The 14497-nt window shown below is 41.8% G+C and overlaps 1 protein-coding gene across 2 annotated transcripts; it reads left to right on the top strand.

Annotated features, from left to right (window-relative positions):
- Positions 1 to 2051: 2051 nt before the first annotated feature.
- On the top strand, positions 2052 to 12875 carry TOR4A (torsin family 4 member A). 2 transcript variants are annotated; one of them, XM_075185473.1, is made up of 3 exons: positions 2052 to 2154; positions 5246 to 5302; positions 10328 to 12875. In XM_075185473.1, the coding sequence occupies exon 3, from the start codon at positions 10382 to 10384 to the stop codon at positions 11639 to 11641; it is 1260 nt and encodes a 419-aa protein (XP_075041574.1). In that variant the 5' UTR covers positions 2052 to 2154; positions 5246 to 5302; positions 10328 to 10381; the 3' UTR covers positions 11642 to 12875. The 2 variants fall into 2 exon arrangements, with proteins under 2 accessions (XP_075041574.1, XP_075041575.1); XM_075185474.1 differs by lacking the exon at positions 2052 to 2154 and adding an exon at positions 2225 to 2464.
- The last annotated feature ends 1622 nt before the right edge of the window (positions 12876 to 14497 follow it).

The following is a 14497-nucleotide window of genomic DNA, read 5'->3' on the forward strand; positions in this document are numbered from 1 at the left end:
CTGAGTGCAGACACACTGCATAGAGATCTATGGACACTGCCGGTCCTGAGTGCAGACACACTGCATAGAGATCTATGGACACTGCCGGTCCTGAGTGCAGACACACTGCATAGAGATCTATGGACACTGCCGGTCCTGAGTGCAGACACACTGCATAGAGATCTATGGACACTGCCGGTCCTGAGTGCAGACACACTGCATAGAGATCTATGGACACTGCCGGTGCTGAGTGCAGACACACTGCATAGAGATCTATGGACACTGCCGGTCCTGAGTGCAGACACACTGCATAGAGATCTATGGACACTGCCGGTCCTGAGTGCAGACACACTGCATAGAGATCTATGGACACTGCCGGTCCTGAGTGCAGACACCCTGCAGGATGGGAACGACATCGTTCCATCGTTGAGCGAGATTTTTAGTCTGGTTTTAAAATCAAATGAACGATACGATGAGCTTTGGAACGATAATCGTTCATCGTTATAGAGTACACACTGATGCCATATTGGGCCAAACGGTCGTATATCGCGTGATTTGCCCGATAATCGGTAGAAAAACCTGTAGTTTGTATCCAGCCTAAGTTGTGTGGGCAACTAACACAAACCTTAATCTGGCCTTGGATATTGTTTCCACAGAAAATAAGAACATTTAAAGTGATTTGCAGGAAGTCCACTATTGGTTCACAACGTGAACTGTGACTGGATCACTTATAAGTAACTTATTTGTGGCTGGATCATGTAGAAATAATTTATTGTAGAAATGTATTTCAATCAGAGCTGCAGGCACCAATGTATAATTTGAAATACACCGATCGTGTTACATTGGGATGTGTTTTGTATGGAAATGTCATTACTTGGTTTTGTAACTTCAGTAGAGAAAGTCTGTTTGCTGATAGAGGGAAATGCTAAGTAAGTCTTTATGTGAAGTGACAAACACCTGTTTAGCCTGTATACCCAGCAGGGGCCCGCTGCCTGGCTGTCTGGCGTGGCTGCATCTCAGATAATACAAGCATCAAGTTTTAGCATATAACAGAGTAGTGTAAATATTGTTAGCTTTGCATTGCATGTAAATCCATGTTTGAGAAACATATATGGTACCGATACTAAAAATAACACAGACCTCAGGGGGCTGGCTTACCCTGTGCAGCCATGTCCAAACTATATAAAAGAGAGGCCTTGTACGCTGAAATGTATCATCATTCTTGTTCCATCTGACCTGATCACTGGTTCCTCCAATCAGTGTGACTGCAAATAAACATCACTTGCTTCAAAGACCTGCTTGAAAATATCTTCCATGCTTAAAATCCTGTGACCTACAGATTAGACTCAAAATCGAATCCGTTTCCGGCTGTCTGAGGTTTGGACCCAGCTTCCCGGTACCCACCGCTCTGCCTGCTACCCAGCAGCTCAGTGTGATAGGCCAGGGGAGAATCCATCCACAGCAACCCTGCTCCATAGTAAGCGATCAGGGGTAGCAGCCCATATGTACCAGCGAGGGGGTACCCTAGCAGCGACAGTTACCCAGAAGGAACCCGGTAATGGATGCCGGTAAGGAGTGCAGTGGTGGCAGCCTTTTTAAGCCCCTCCTACTGCGGTTAGAGGGCGCATTTGGGATAATGAAAGGGAACGGTGCAAAGCAAGCCCAGCCGGTTCTCAGCAACAATAAACAGGGTGGCATAGGCGTTCCATCCTGTCACATGAACATTTTTAAAGTGTGTGGGTTTTTTTTATATTATTTATAATTATTACTCTTGAAAAAAAAACATGGCACTCCAGGAGTGCTCTCTTTTTTATCCAACGAGTGGCTAAATATATTTTAGAATTTTAATATAGTGTCTATTCTGGGGCTAGTTTTACAACTGATACTGCTGCTGTCTGACCTGGTATTAGGAGTTTATTCACTAGAGAGATGCCTACAAGAGCACAAGTCTCCAATGCGCACCCAGCTGCGCGTCTCGCTCAGGTATTTAGGCTGAGTTGGAAATATAATAGTTTCTGGAATAGAAGAACTAACTTCTCTTGTGAGAAATGTTTGACGTGTCCCCGCCCATTGGCCAATTTCCCCTCCAGCCTGCAGCGCAGATCCAGTGTAGGAGACGCGCTGCGTTGGAGCTGCAGCAGTGGGAGCCTGTGTAGCGGTCCTGTGCGTGGGAAGGTAATCTTACAGACAATTATATTAACCTATAATTGCAACATTATAACTCTGCTAGAACGGGGATAGAGCTGCTACCATTCCGGATTTCAGAGGTCCTGTTACTAAACAATATATTCACAGTACCATAGCTTTTACCTGCTGCTCCTGCTGTCTGAGTGCATTGGGCAGACCCTGCACCCCTAGCTCTCCCCAGCCCCTTAACGCGTTCCTCACCCCATCCCCCTTCACCCTCCCATCATCTCTCTCAGCTCCTGCATTGAAGCCATGTGGGATAGAGCTGGATACGACCAGCCACGATGGTGGGATGAATGTAAGTACAATTTGCAGAATCTCATTTTCTCTTTAGCAAAGTGCAATCAGCAAAAACCGTGACACCGACCTGCTGATCTCACTGGGGGCTTCAGGATCTGCAAACGTGTCATGGTCCCATGGAGATTGGGGCTGACTGATTGAGAGCAGCCTCTATTGCCCCAACTCTGCTGCCCTTAAGTACCCTGGGGTGGGGGGGACAGGACGCTGTATCTAATAGCTACTTTATGAAGTCAGAGGAAACTACTGTAGATAAATAGGGTTTGTGGTATCTAAAGTGCACGATATTTCTTTTACCAGACTGTGCATTAAATATTTACATTTTTTTCCATATATATTTTTATTATAGCACGTGCTAAGTATCCCCTTTTATGTTGCAATAAATGTTTTTTATTTCACTAAACTGCACCTTAGATAAATATTTATTTATAATGTTACATTTTTGGTAATGCACTTGCACTCCTCTTTGCTTTATAAAATGTATTTTGCTATGTGCAGTGGTATATATACATGTTTGCTATAACATGTCCATTTAATTGTTTAGATCAAGTTTAATAGATTCTGTGCCATGCAGTTGCCAACGTCATATTCTTGTGGAGAGAAGGTTTTTTTTTTTAGAATTTCCTGAAAGCTCACCTTTTCAGGCAAAGACACTCTTAACTACCCTATTATCACCCTTCTGCACAGTTCACATGAAACTTACTTCTGTGTTCTCTTTCTATACTTATGCAACCGGCTGACCCCCCCCCCCCCCCCCCCCCCTTCCCCATCCCGCACCCCCCAGACTGACATTGCTGTATGTCTGAATCATAGGCCACTAAGCACTTTTTACCTTTGAGTTGTAGAGAGAGACCTTTTGCAAGTTTGTGCCATCCAAACTAACATTGTTTCCCTCCGTTTCAGTTGTATTCTATTCATCTAGGACTGCATGGGATAGAATGTTTCTGAGAGGGGGCTTTAAAATGGATCACTGGTCCCTATTAATAAAATAATAATAATTCATTTCTATTTTATTATTATAGTTGATTTGTACGATTGCAAGGTAAATCACAAGGACATTTGGTACTCAGTGGTTAGCACTTCTGCCTCACAGCACTGGGGTCATGAGTTCAATTCCCGACCATGGCCTTATCTGTGTGGAGTTTGTATGTTCTTCCATTGTTTGCGTGGATTTGCTCTGGATTCCTCCCACAATCCAAAAACATACTGGTAGGTTAATTGGCTGCTATAAAATTGATCCTAGTCTGTGTGTGTTAGGTAATTTAGACTGTAAACTCCAATGGGGCAGGGACTGATGTGAGTGAGTTCTCTGTACAGCGCTGCGGAATTAGTGGCGCTATATAAATAAATGATGATGAAGGAAGGGAGACCGTACAACGAAGCGTTGATAGAGATAGGACTAGATGCGCCTGTAAAACAAAAGTTTAGGATGCATATAATAGAGAACAGGATGTTAATTACAGGGGAGATAAAGTTGACTAAACTGTAAGTCTATCCTTGTCCAATGTGAGAATAGAAGAAGCTTCTTTATGTAGTGTAAAAAATGTGTTGTTTTTTTTATTCTGGGTTTCGGTCCACTTTAAGGTCTTTTGCATCCTCCTGTGGCAAACGCTGCGTTGTCTGGATCAAGTCCGCAGCTTGAACGCTGTAGAAAGTAATGATCGATAGAACACTGTAATAAATTATTGATCTGCACAGTTGGGGTGCTTTAAACATTGATCATTATTTTAACTGGTGTTTAGACAGGATCGGCTGACTTTGCCACGAATGGATGTGAAATCGCTCCGCAATTACAAGACCAACTTGTACAGACTCTTAAGGGGGGATTCAGTTATCCGAGAAGTGTCTCTGGAACGTTCGTGAGATGTTTCGTTGCGGAGATTTCTGTAAACTATCCACTTATTTGTCCTCGTACCCCATAGAGGTGCAAGGAATAATGAGTGGAGATTTTTTTACCGTAATTTCCCTCTAAGTTTCATTTTTCTAGTACCGTTTACAAGATGAAAGTAAATGTTTACTGGTTGCCATGGACAACACCCCCTTTTCTACAAAGTTAACCGCACCAGGGAGCGTAGCTAGGTATTTGTGAGCCCCATTGCAAAATTTTTACATGTGCCACCGTGTATTGCTTTAGGGTGAACTCAACACATAGACAAATGGGGGTATATTTATCAAGAGGCGGTTATAATAAAATTGGCTGATTCTCGGAGGTTTGACGTAATTTTTTTTTTTTAAACGGCAATTTTATTAAAGGCAAAGGACATGGGCTTTTGTCTTTAATAAAAGTGCCGTTTTAAAATAACGAACGCTTGATAAATATACTCCCATGAGGTTTTGACTGGGGAGGCGGGTCTTGTAGTTGCTCCACCCCCTGTTGCTATGGAAGTTGCGCCATTGACCCGTAGAACCGCTTCCATATACCTTTAGCCCATACTGTATCTTCAGGAAATATAGAACTTTGGGGAACTTGATAGGAAACAAGTTTTTCTCTACAAACAAATGCATTCACTAGTTCCCGCAAAGACTTCCGCATCCCAGCGGAGAAATCCGTTTGTCACTTATTCCTCTGCAATAACATTACATGAAGTATACAGCTTTACACAAATATTTAGTACAGACAGATGATATAGGCTATAAGATGAGTCACTGTGAGAGTGCTGTCTGCTCTCCACATTACTGAGCTGAAATCTCTGGCTGGAGTGTGCTAACCATTAACCCACAAGTGTTCTGTACAGCAGTCCGTGTAACACTGAAGTAACACAATCCTGCTTTCTTCTTTCAGAGATGAAGAGTCGGCTGCAGTAACCAAGCGGCATTTTCAGGACCGGTAGTCAATCAGGTAAATGGAACTTATAAGATAACGGTTAAATGTTCCTGATTGGTTGCTATTGACAACACCACCTTTATTCTGTGCACCAATTTTCAGAAATGTTCAACTTTTGTAGTTGATTTTTAACTATTTGCAAATTATGTAAATACTTCTCCTTTGCTGTGTTGCCAGGTTTGGAACTTTTTGGGATATATATATATATATATATATATATATATATATATATATATATATATATATATATATATATATATATATATATATATATATATTGCATTGTTGTGCCCACAGTAGTGGTATCGCGTTAATCTGCACATATTACAGTAATATGTCTGTAACACTCATAGCAATTTGAATATAGTCCTCTCTATTGTCCCAGGAGCCTCTCCCTTTTTTTTTTTTTAGTCTGCCATTTCTCCGCCCCTACCCCCGGCCAGCCCCGCCCCCTCCATTGTACGGGCGTGTTGATTGAAGAATTCCCTCAGTGCACGGACACTCACTGGATACATGCAGGAGGTTCGTGTTTTGCATTTTCATAGGTGACCCTGATGGAATTTAACGAGCTGCAATATTTGTGGGAAGTTGGGTCAATGACCTGGAAAACTAACAGAATAACAGTGAGGATTGCAAAGGATAGGTCACCATCTGTGTGATGGATCTGCTGGTCTTCTCAACATCATCATCATCATTTATTTATATAACGCCACTAATTCCGCAGCGCTGTACAGAGAACTCACTCACATCAGTCCCTGCCCCATTGGAGCTTACAGTCTAAATTCCCTAAAACACACACACACACACAACCACACCAGAAGGTCTGCTGGTTCCTTATTCAAATTATTCGTATATTATCTTCAGTATCTTAAACCCCCCCCACCCCCAGTTGGAAATTAAGACAAATTTAGGTCTGTAGCCAGTAACACGGGCGGTTCCTACACCTTTCGTCCCTCTGCCAATCAAAGTCCGGGTTGCAAAATTCTGCTTTTCCGCCCTACACATGGACAGTAAAATGTGTCTGGATTTATGTTTTGAGTAATCTGCACTTGTGCCCCACCTATGCCCCCTCGTGATTTCTGTTGGATGGCTAAAGACTGTATTTTGCCCCCATGAACTTCTACACAAAAGCCTTCATGCTACTTTCTGAAGTCCATGGTATCCGTTCTAAACGTGTGACACTATTGTAAATGATAGATTGTCTTAGTGTAACTACCAAATGTTCTTTACTATAGATTACCTTAGTACAGATTTCATACAGATTGATTGGTTTACTTATTTTAAAAAAACTCTAAGGGCTAGATCTACTAAACTGTGGGTTTGGAAAAGTGGAGATGTTGCCTATAGCAACCAATCAGATTCTAGCTGTCATTTATTTACTGCATTCTACAAAATAACTAGAATCTGATTGGTTGCTATAGGCAACATCTCCACTTTTTCAAACCCGCGGTATAGTAAATCTAGCCCTAAGTGTTCCGTTCATAAACATTTAATAAACAACCCGTATTGATGATCAACAACTATTCACTTGTACCCTGAGTTTCGTGCGTAACAAACATGAGATATAGTCATTTAAATTCATAGCACATACTATAACAAGTGAGGTAGTGACTATAGATTTAAAAATACTCCCAATCAAATGAGATTATGATGAAATCTGAATAAAAAGTAGGTTAATGACTATGAAAAATGTAAATGTTTAAGATGAACAATTGGATTTATCTATGTAACAGGTATTGTACTAATTGGTTGTTAATATTAATAATAATAATATTTAACAATGTGTAAATACATTTTTATAGTAAGATAATGAAACTGGGGTTGGCCAACCCCTGAAATACTGACAAAAATGAACATAGGATTGGGAGTGTTTGTATATCTACAGTCACTGTTACAGCTGTCGAAAAACGAGCTACCAAACGCGAAAAAAGGGGGAAAGGGGGCGCCAAGCCCTATCCTTGGCTTTTTGCCTCCCCCACATGAAAATTTTTGTTCCTACGCCCCTGTCGGTAGCGGCAGAACGGCGATGGACCAGCGCAACGGCAGTAAAGTGGGGGCGTTCAAATGTAAAGGTAGCCTCCTGGGAAGCAGCCTGGTTAGACTTGGCCGCACTCCCGGGTACGGCTCTTAGGCATATAATTTGCGCGTCTTGAAGGCCTGGTGTAAAATTACAGTTAAAATAATAATTAAAAAAAAATTCAGCCCCCTCCTTTTCCCAAATAAGTATCCAGCACCCCGTTTTTGTTTGTTGTAAACACATTTTGCATTAAATTAAGTCCAACGTCGTCTACAAGCAGCAAACAAAGAATTTTTCACCGACCACTTTTTAGGAAGGTCGCCTTTACCACCATAAATACTTCTGATCGGGGTCAGTTGCGTCAGAGAGTACAGACATCTCGCTAACACTTCACATTCTTTTCTTGCTACGTAATTTCTATTAATCTGCCAAACTCCCAAACAGCTGTGCGTGATTTCTGATTTAATATCTATTCAATAGAAAAATCTAGCATGCTGAAAAATCTCATTGTGACTGTGGATTATAGTTCTCAGAAGTGAGCAGAAAGCGTATTAAAACTTTGGTAACGGCGACCTTCCCACGGCGCGCGTTTTTTAGACAAGCAGCGCGATTTATGCGTCTGTCACTTGACGCGCCATTTTTACTTAACCACTCCGCGCTCCCAGTTAGTTAAGGGAGCAGGGTTAACAATACAGATGGAACATGGCGTACAGCGCAATAGTCCACAGTTTGGGTGGGTGGAGGCAGGGCCATCTTTTCCATTGGGCATGATGGGCAGCTGCCCAGGGGCCCCACGGGCAAGGGGGCCCCATAGGCACAGTTCTTAATGAGAATAAATAATCCTGCAAAAGAAAAAAACCTGCAAAAAAAACCTACAATGGTCACTGAACAAGTACATCTATCTATCTCTATCTCTATATATCTATATCTGTATCTCTATACATCTATATCTAGGGGCCCCGGTGCACTGCTTTGCCCGGGGGCCCATAATGATGTTAAGATGGCCCTGGGTGGAGGCATCTGATCGCGCTGCATTTGCCAAAGAAGAGCGCTCTCTTTTTCTATACAAATAGTTTCCCGTTCCCCTTATCTATACATTATCATCTGCTAATCCCACCTCCCGTCTGAATGTATATGTTCCCCTTTGCCATATACAAATAAATAAATATTCATCTTTTCCCTATGATATTGCACCGGAAATCGGGCAATTGGCTCAGTATTGTGGGATCGATCGCCATACCTGGTAATTACCTAATCAAAAGTAACGAAATCCTTATCATGCATGTTGGTAGCTGTGGATGAACAATGTCCTCCACAGACCTGTCTGCAGGGTAACCGTCTGACCGCGCTAACAGGCCCCAATCATGACGGATAAATAGATATTGATCCAGTAGCCGGGTTCTCTCGACCGCACCGCTGCAGTATCTGTGCCTTGTCTGTACACGTTTACTTCTGGCATAAAGCAATGGAGTTATGTAAGAGAACTTATAACAGAAGGATTGGCAACTTTCCTTTTTTTTATTTTTCTAGCATAACAGCTGTTTAAATATGTCATTAAAAAGCAATCAAAAATAATAAGAATGGGAAAAGATCAATAATAACAATGATCTGGAGCTGTGAATTTGTGATTGGGTGCCTAGACACCCCTGCGGTCTTTAATATGTAGATTCACCAATAAAACGTCTGTAACCTGCGTTCTGTTATTGGTGGGGAACCGTCTAACTCTCGCAGTAAGGACACCACCATCTAACCAGAGACGTAAAATAGGAACTGGTGTCGTGGAATTGTGTAAGCGCTAAGTAGAGGATGTGTCTTCACTTCTCTTTATAAACGCTGACGGCTGCTACTGCGAGATAATAACATTTATTTACCACTATATAATCTCCACTTGTCATGAATGGAATCTTGACAGGCTCAACACTTCCTGTTTCTAAAGAACGTTTGCTGTCACATACAAGACAGACAATAACTTGAATTTTCAATGCTCCTTTGTGTTGGACTAGAAGACTTTCTCTGTGCATTGTGTTATCCACAGTAGTATACAAGTGGGGGATATCGGAGACAGGGCAGGGGGGTGGGATTAGAGGTGTATATAATCCCCCTTCACACCAGGATTTAGGCTTCTGAAGCCTCTTTGTTTTAATCCACAGTTACTAGAGAAGCTGTAACATAATTTAACTGTCATAATATGCAAATAGCCCAAACTACAGCACAACAGATTGTTTGTGACCATGTCAAATGAGGGCTAAATGAGAGCAATGCAAATATATACAGTCGTTGCTATAGCCACACATGACTCCAAGTTACAAGTCGCATTAATAAAGGGATATATGTGAACCAACGTTGGTACTCTCATTTGATTATAGTTACCACATTCCTATCAGCGGAAGCACCTTGAAGGTTGTGGATCTCTTACACACGTATTTGCAATTGTGTGCAAGTAAGGAAGGGTTGGGGAAGGGGGGCGGGTAGACCTATCAAACATTCTAAAAAGTAAAAGTCAAGGGGCTAGATTTACTAAACTGCAGGTTTGAAGAAGTGGAGATGTTGCCTATAGCAACCAATCAGATTCTAACTTTCATTTTGTAGAATGCACTAAATAAGTGATAACTAGAATATGATTGGTTGCTATAGGGAAAATCTCCACTTTTTCAAACCCGCCGTCTAGTAAATATACCCCAAGGTGTTGCCCATAGCAACCAATCAGATTCCAGCTATCATTTATTATGTACATTCTAGAAGATGATGGCTAGAATCTGATTGGTTGCTTGGTATAGGCAAAACCGCCACACTTCCTTTTTGGAAGCTTTGATAAATCTAGCGTGCACCCTACACTTGGACCATTTATTTTCTTTTTTTTTCTTTTGCCGGCTAGTGCATCGGGCATCACGGTGACTAGTTGGCACTACTGCCTCCCAGTGCTGGGGTCATGAGTTTGATGGCTTTAAGAATAATACTTTTGTAATAGTGTGCGGTTGTCATACTGTTCGGATACTGATTGTCTCTTCCTTTCCTTATAACAGGACAACTTGCCCCTCGATTTTTGGCAAACTGGAAACCATCGTCAAACTTAAGTAATGGAAGCGATGGAACCCATCCCAGAGGCTCCAGCCTCCCAACACAAGCTGTCATTGGTCTCCCCGCTTCGCGCTGCCATCAGATTACGCAGGAAGATCCGAACGCTGAAGACAAGCCGCCTGCAGTTGGACCTGTCTGGTCGACGAACATTGGACAACTCCAAATCATGTCTACTCCGTCGACAACTCTCTACCGACAAGTCATTCTTTAGTTCCACAAGCTTTGAATCGCCTAAATATTTTAATTTTGATACTCCGACGTTGGAGAGGGTTAACTTTAGTACCTTAAAACGCAAGAAAAAGCGCAGGAAGTCCAGGCCGGTACTGTATCCGGGGAACGGTAAAAAATATTTGCCGATTGAACATAAGAGCAAGGCCAAGCGGTGCCTCATACTCTTTATTGGAATCGTTTGTTTTCAAATCCTGAACGCTATTGAGAATTTGGATGACAATGTCCTAAAATATGAACTGGATGGACTTGAGAAAACCATGCAGAGGGAAGTATTTGGGCAGAAGATCGCCATTGATAAAATAATGGACCTCTTGAAGGACTACTTGGCAACTCATTGCCACAACAAGCCGTTGGTCATCTCTTTAAATGGTCCGAGCGGAGTTGGCAAGAGCCACATGGGTCGTATATTGGCCAAGCACTTTCGTTCGGTCATGGACAATGATTTTGTTCTGCAATATTACGTGATGCACAACTGCCCAAAGGACAGTAACATTACAACCTGCAAGAAGGAACTCGCGGACATGATATCGGACATGGTCACTAGGGCAGAGATCGAGGAGAAGATCCCCGTCTTCATATATGATGAAATTGAGCTTATGCCTCTACCACTTTTGGACACGTTGAGAGGTTACTTTCAATTAAAGCAAAGCAACGAATATCTCAATGCCATCCACCTCTTAATTAGTAATGTAGGAGGCAACGAAGTTACCAAATTTATATTGCAGAATGCTTCCAGTGATGTCCTAAATGTTCCACAGGAACTTCACAACATCGTACAATCTTCCCTGAGACAGCACCATAACATCTGGGACGTTGCTGAAATTGTCCCTTTCACGTTGTTGGAGAAAAGTCACATTGCCAATTGCTTCTTGGACGAGCTCCTGCGAGAAGGGTTTTACCCGGACAATAGCAACATCGAGAACCTGGCAGGACAGTTAAAATATTACACTATAGAAGACAAGCAATATTCCATCACGGGATGTAAACAGGTTGTAAATAAAGTGAACCTCCTACATCCGTACACATGATCGTCGAAGTCCAAGGTCCTTGAAGTCTCGCGCTCATAGACCAAGTGGTTTTAGATGCCAAACACTGTCTCTAGTAACTCCATGGATAGACTTTCCTTTAACTAGAACAAAGGATGTATTAACGAGGAATTACAGGATTGGCACATTCCAACTAGTGAGACAAACATTCTATTCAATTCGGCACAAGGTGCTGTGTGCAGAGACCCATTGTCTCAATGTTTTTACTCAAATCTCCTTACCGTATTGGCTGGCGATGCGCACAGCCAGATATGGAGCCGATATCCAGCGGTACATGGCGGCCATATTGAATTTGCCCCCAAGAACATAAAAAAACTAAACCTTTTTATTATATAAGATGTTCCAGGTTAAAAAAAAAAATGACAAATGATAATTTTGCCCATTAGAGAAGGCTGCACCAGTCCAAATAATAGAGAGAACAGAGAGAGAATTGTAGGCACAATATTAAAATATTGTAAAGAAAAAGCCCCAAAAAGTTCTACTTCTGTGTTTTTTAAGTCAATTTGAAACTGTTGGGGATATTCTATAAAAGAGGAGGACGTTTTGGCCTAATTAGTCTTGAGGATCGTCCTTTGTACTCCATGGGGTTGATATATCAATGGGAGAAAATGCCTATTGTTAGTGGAAACGGGTAATCCGCCATATTGGTTACTGATCAGATGGGCCAAAGCAGTACGTTATATCCGTCACCGCTTCGGGTCGGTAACACCAGCTGTCCAGACTATAGATAGCCGGTTAATAAGATGCATAAACTAAATCGGCAATCCATATTAAGAAAAATTAAAATATCCAATTTGAAGACAATAAGGGGACGACTATAAGAACATCCATTTTCTTAAGAAAGGACAGTAAATACTTTTTTGCTTTTTATGGGTGAAAAGACTTTTTGTAAATACATCTAAATAATGGAAAGTATTTTTTAATAGCATTTCATCCACTTTTATAGACCATCATCCAAAAATTTTAAAAAAAGTCCCGTTGGACACTAGATGAGGACTCGCTCGCCACATTTCTTATGTCCTCTGGTTCTCTCGTCTCTCTCTCCCTCCCACCCATTTAAATCTGGTCTCACGAAGAGCGAGGTCTGAATAATCCGAATGGCTATAGAGTCTACAAGTTACATAAGTGATTTCTTACCACTGTTGTTAAATTAGAATACTTTAGTTATGTTTTTTAATGAGTGCCCATGGAATGCAATTTTATAAAAAAAAATGATGGTGAACTCTGCTTGTTTCTGTGTGGTCTCTGTATATAATTTAAGAACAATGGTGAAGGTTCTGTATGGAATGAAGGCATAGTTCTTAGAGGTATCTTTTAGCAGCCTTCTATCTAGACCCAAGTAAATCTGCAATCGGCTATATTCGTCCACGTTTCTTAATGTATTTTATATACTGGTCTTGTGATCAAAGTATTAAGTTAATTGCTCTAAGTAGAACGTTGCCAAGGAAATAAATATACAAAGAAACATAGAAGACTGAAAAAAAAAATAAGATTTTACTCAGCTTTCTGCCTAAAGAATTATTTCCGATTGATAAAGTTTAACTGAGCTGCTCCTTCCCCTTAAGCGCACGCTGAAATGTTTCCACCAAAACTCCTTGGTCCAGACGGTCACACCCCTTGTAGACTGTACTTGCTGTCTCAGCATCGTATTACAGGAACGGAGGGGCCCCCGGGTAAAACTGTTTCCGCATGTAGAGCCGTCTGAAGTGGGGGCCAGGGTCCAGCCACCTCAATTACACAGTGCCCCAGGCTTGGAGGGGGGTTTCTAGGCACTAGTAAGCCCCCCCCCCCTCAGTTTGCCTCTGTGTGTGTGTGTGTATTATAGACATTTCCTATAGATGATGCTGCTTGCACACATGTAGACCGAGTTGGCCAATTTGATTGAAAACGACATTACAATGCATGTTCCCTGCCGAATTAACACGCAAATCTCCGTAAACTGAATCTGATGAGATTTGATCAGGCAGAACAGAGAACCTGATAATGATTGGCACATGTGTGTATGCATTTGGTGCATGAGCTGTTTTACGTATAAAAAGGTTATTATGGTTCTGTAGAACATCCTAGTGATGAAGATCTGCTGGGTGAAACGCGAAGGGTTGATTTTTACGTCGCTCTTATTCACTGATCCATGCAGACGCTGTGGACCATAAGTTGAGAGTTGGGCTAGAGATCCAACCCATCATTAGGGATCCAGTAATCAATACCCCCCCCACCCCACCCCACGGATTTCCAGATAAGCCTGTGTATTTATATATTTGATATTACGATGACTATCCTTTTATAACGCACCAACATATTACACAGCTTTGTACATTGAGGGGATCATGATAGAAATAACATACAACGACGTGAAATACAGTAAAGAAGGCACTGCCCACATGAGCTTACAATCTAAGCGGTGGGTGGAACAGTTGAGACATATGGTAGCGGAATGACAATTGTAGCTGGTGGTGGGGAATGGTTTGCATGCAAATTCACTTATTATGCACCTAACATATTAGTACTTTATAACTTCACCATATGGGTGAGCTTCATTTGACTATTTGAACCAACAATAGATGCCCGCTGCCCTGCTGGCAAGGGGGGGGGGGGTACCCTTCGGGTGAGACATCGTCCACATCCTGATTTGGAAATTTCAAATGCTCCTGAGCGCTGCAGGTTGATTCATAGAGACGGAAAATAAAATGATTTGTTAAGTAATTATAATTTATATTGACTTCCCTGATGCCAGACACCAGCTGTCACAGATCAGCCTCCTCGCCACAGCCCTGGGAATTTCCTCTAATAATTTGTAAACCATCATTGACAACAATTAACCATTGTTTGTGTATGAAA

Source organism: Mixophyes fleayi, chromosome 9 (assembly GCF_038048845.1).
Source record: "Mixophyes fleayi isolate aMixFle1 chromosome 9, aMixFle1.hap1, whole genome shotgun sequence".
NCBI classification, from domain to species: domain Eukaryota; kingdom Metazoa; phylum Chordata; class Amphibia; order Anura; family Limnodynastidae; genus Mixophyes; species Mixophyes fleayi.

Excerpts from the sequence above, each read along its gene's own strand:
- TOR4A (XM_075185473.1), top strand. The coding sequence starts at position 10,382 with ATGGAAGCGATGGAACCCATCCCAGAGGCTCCAGCCTCCCAACACAAG.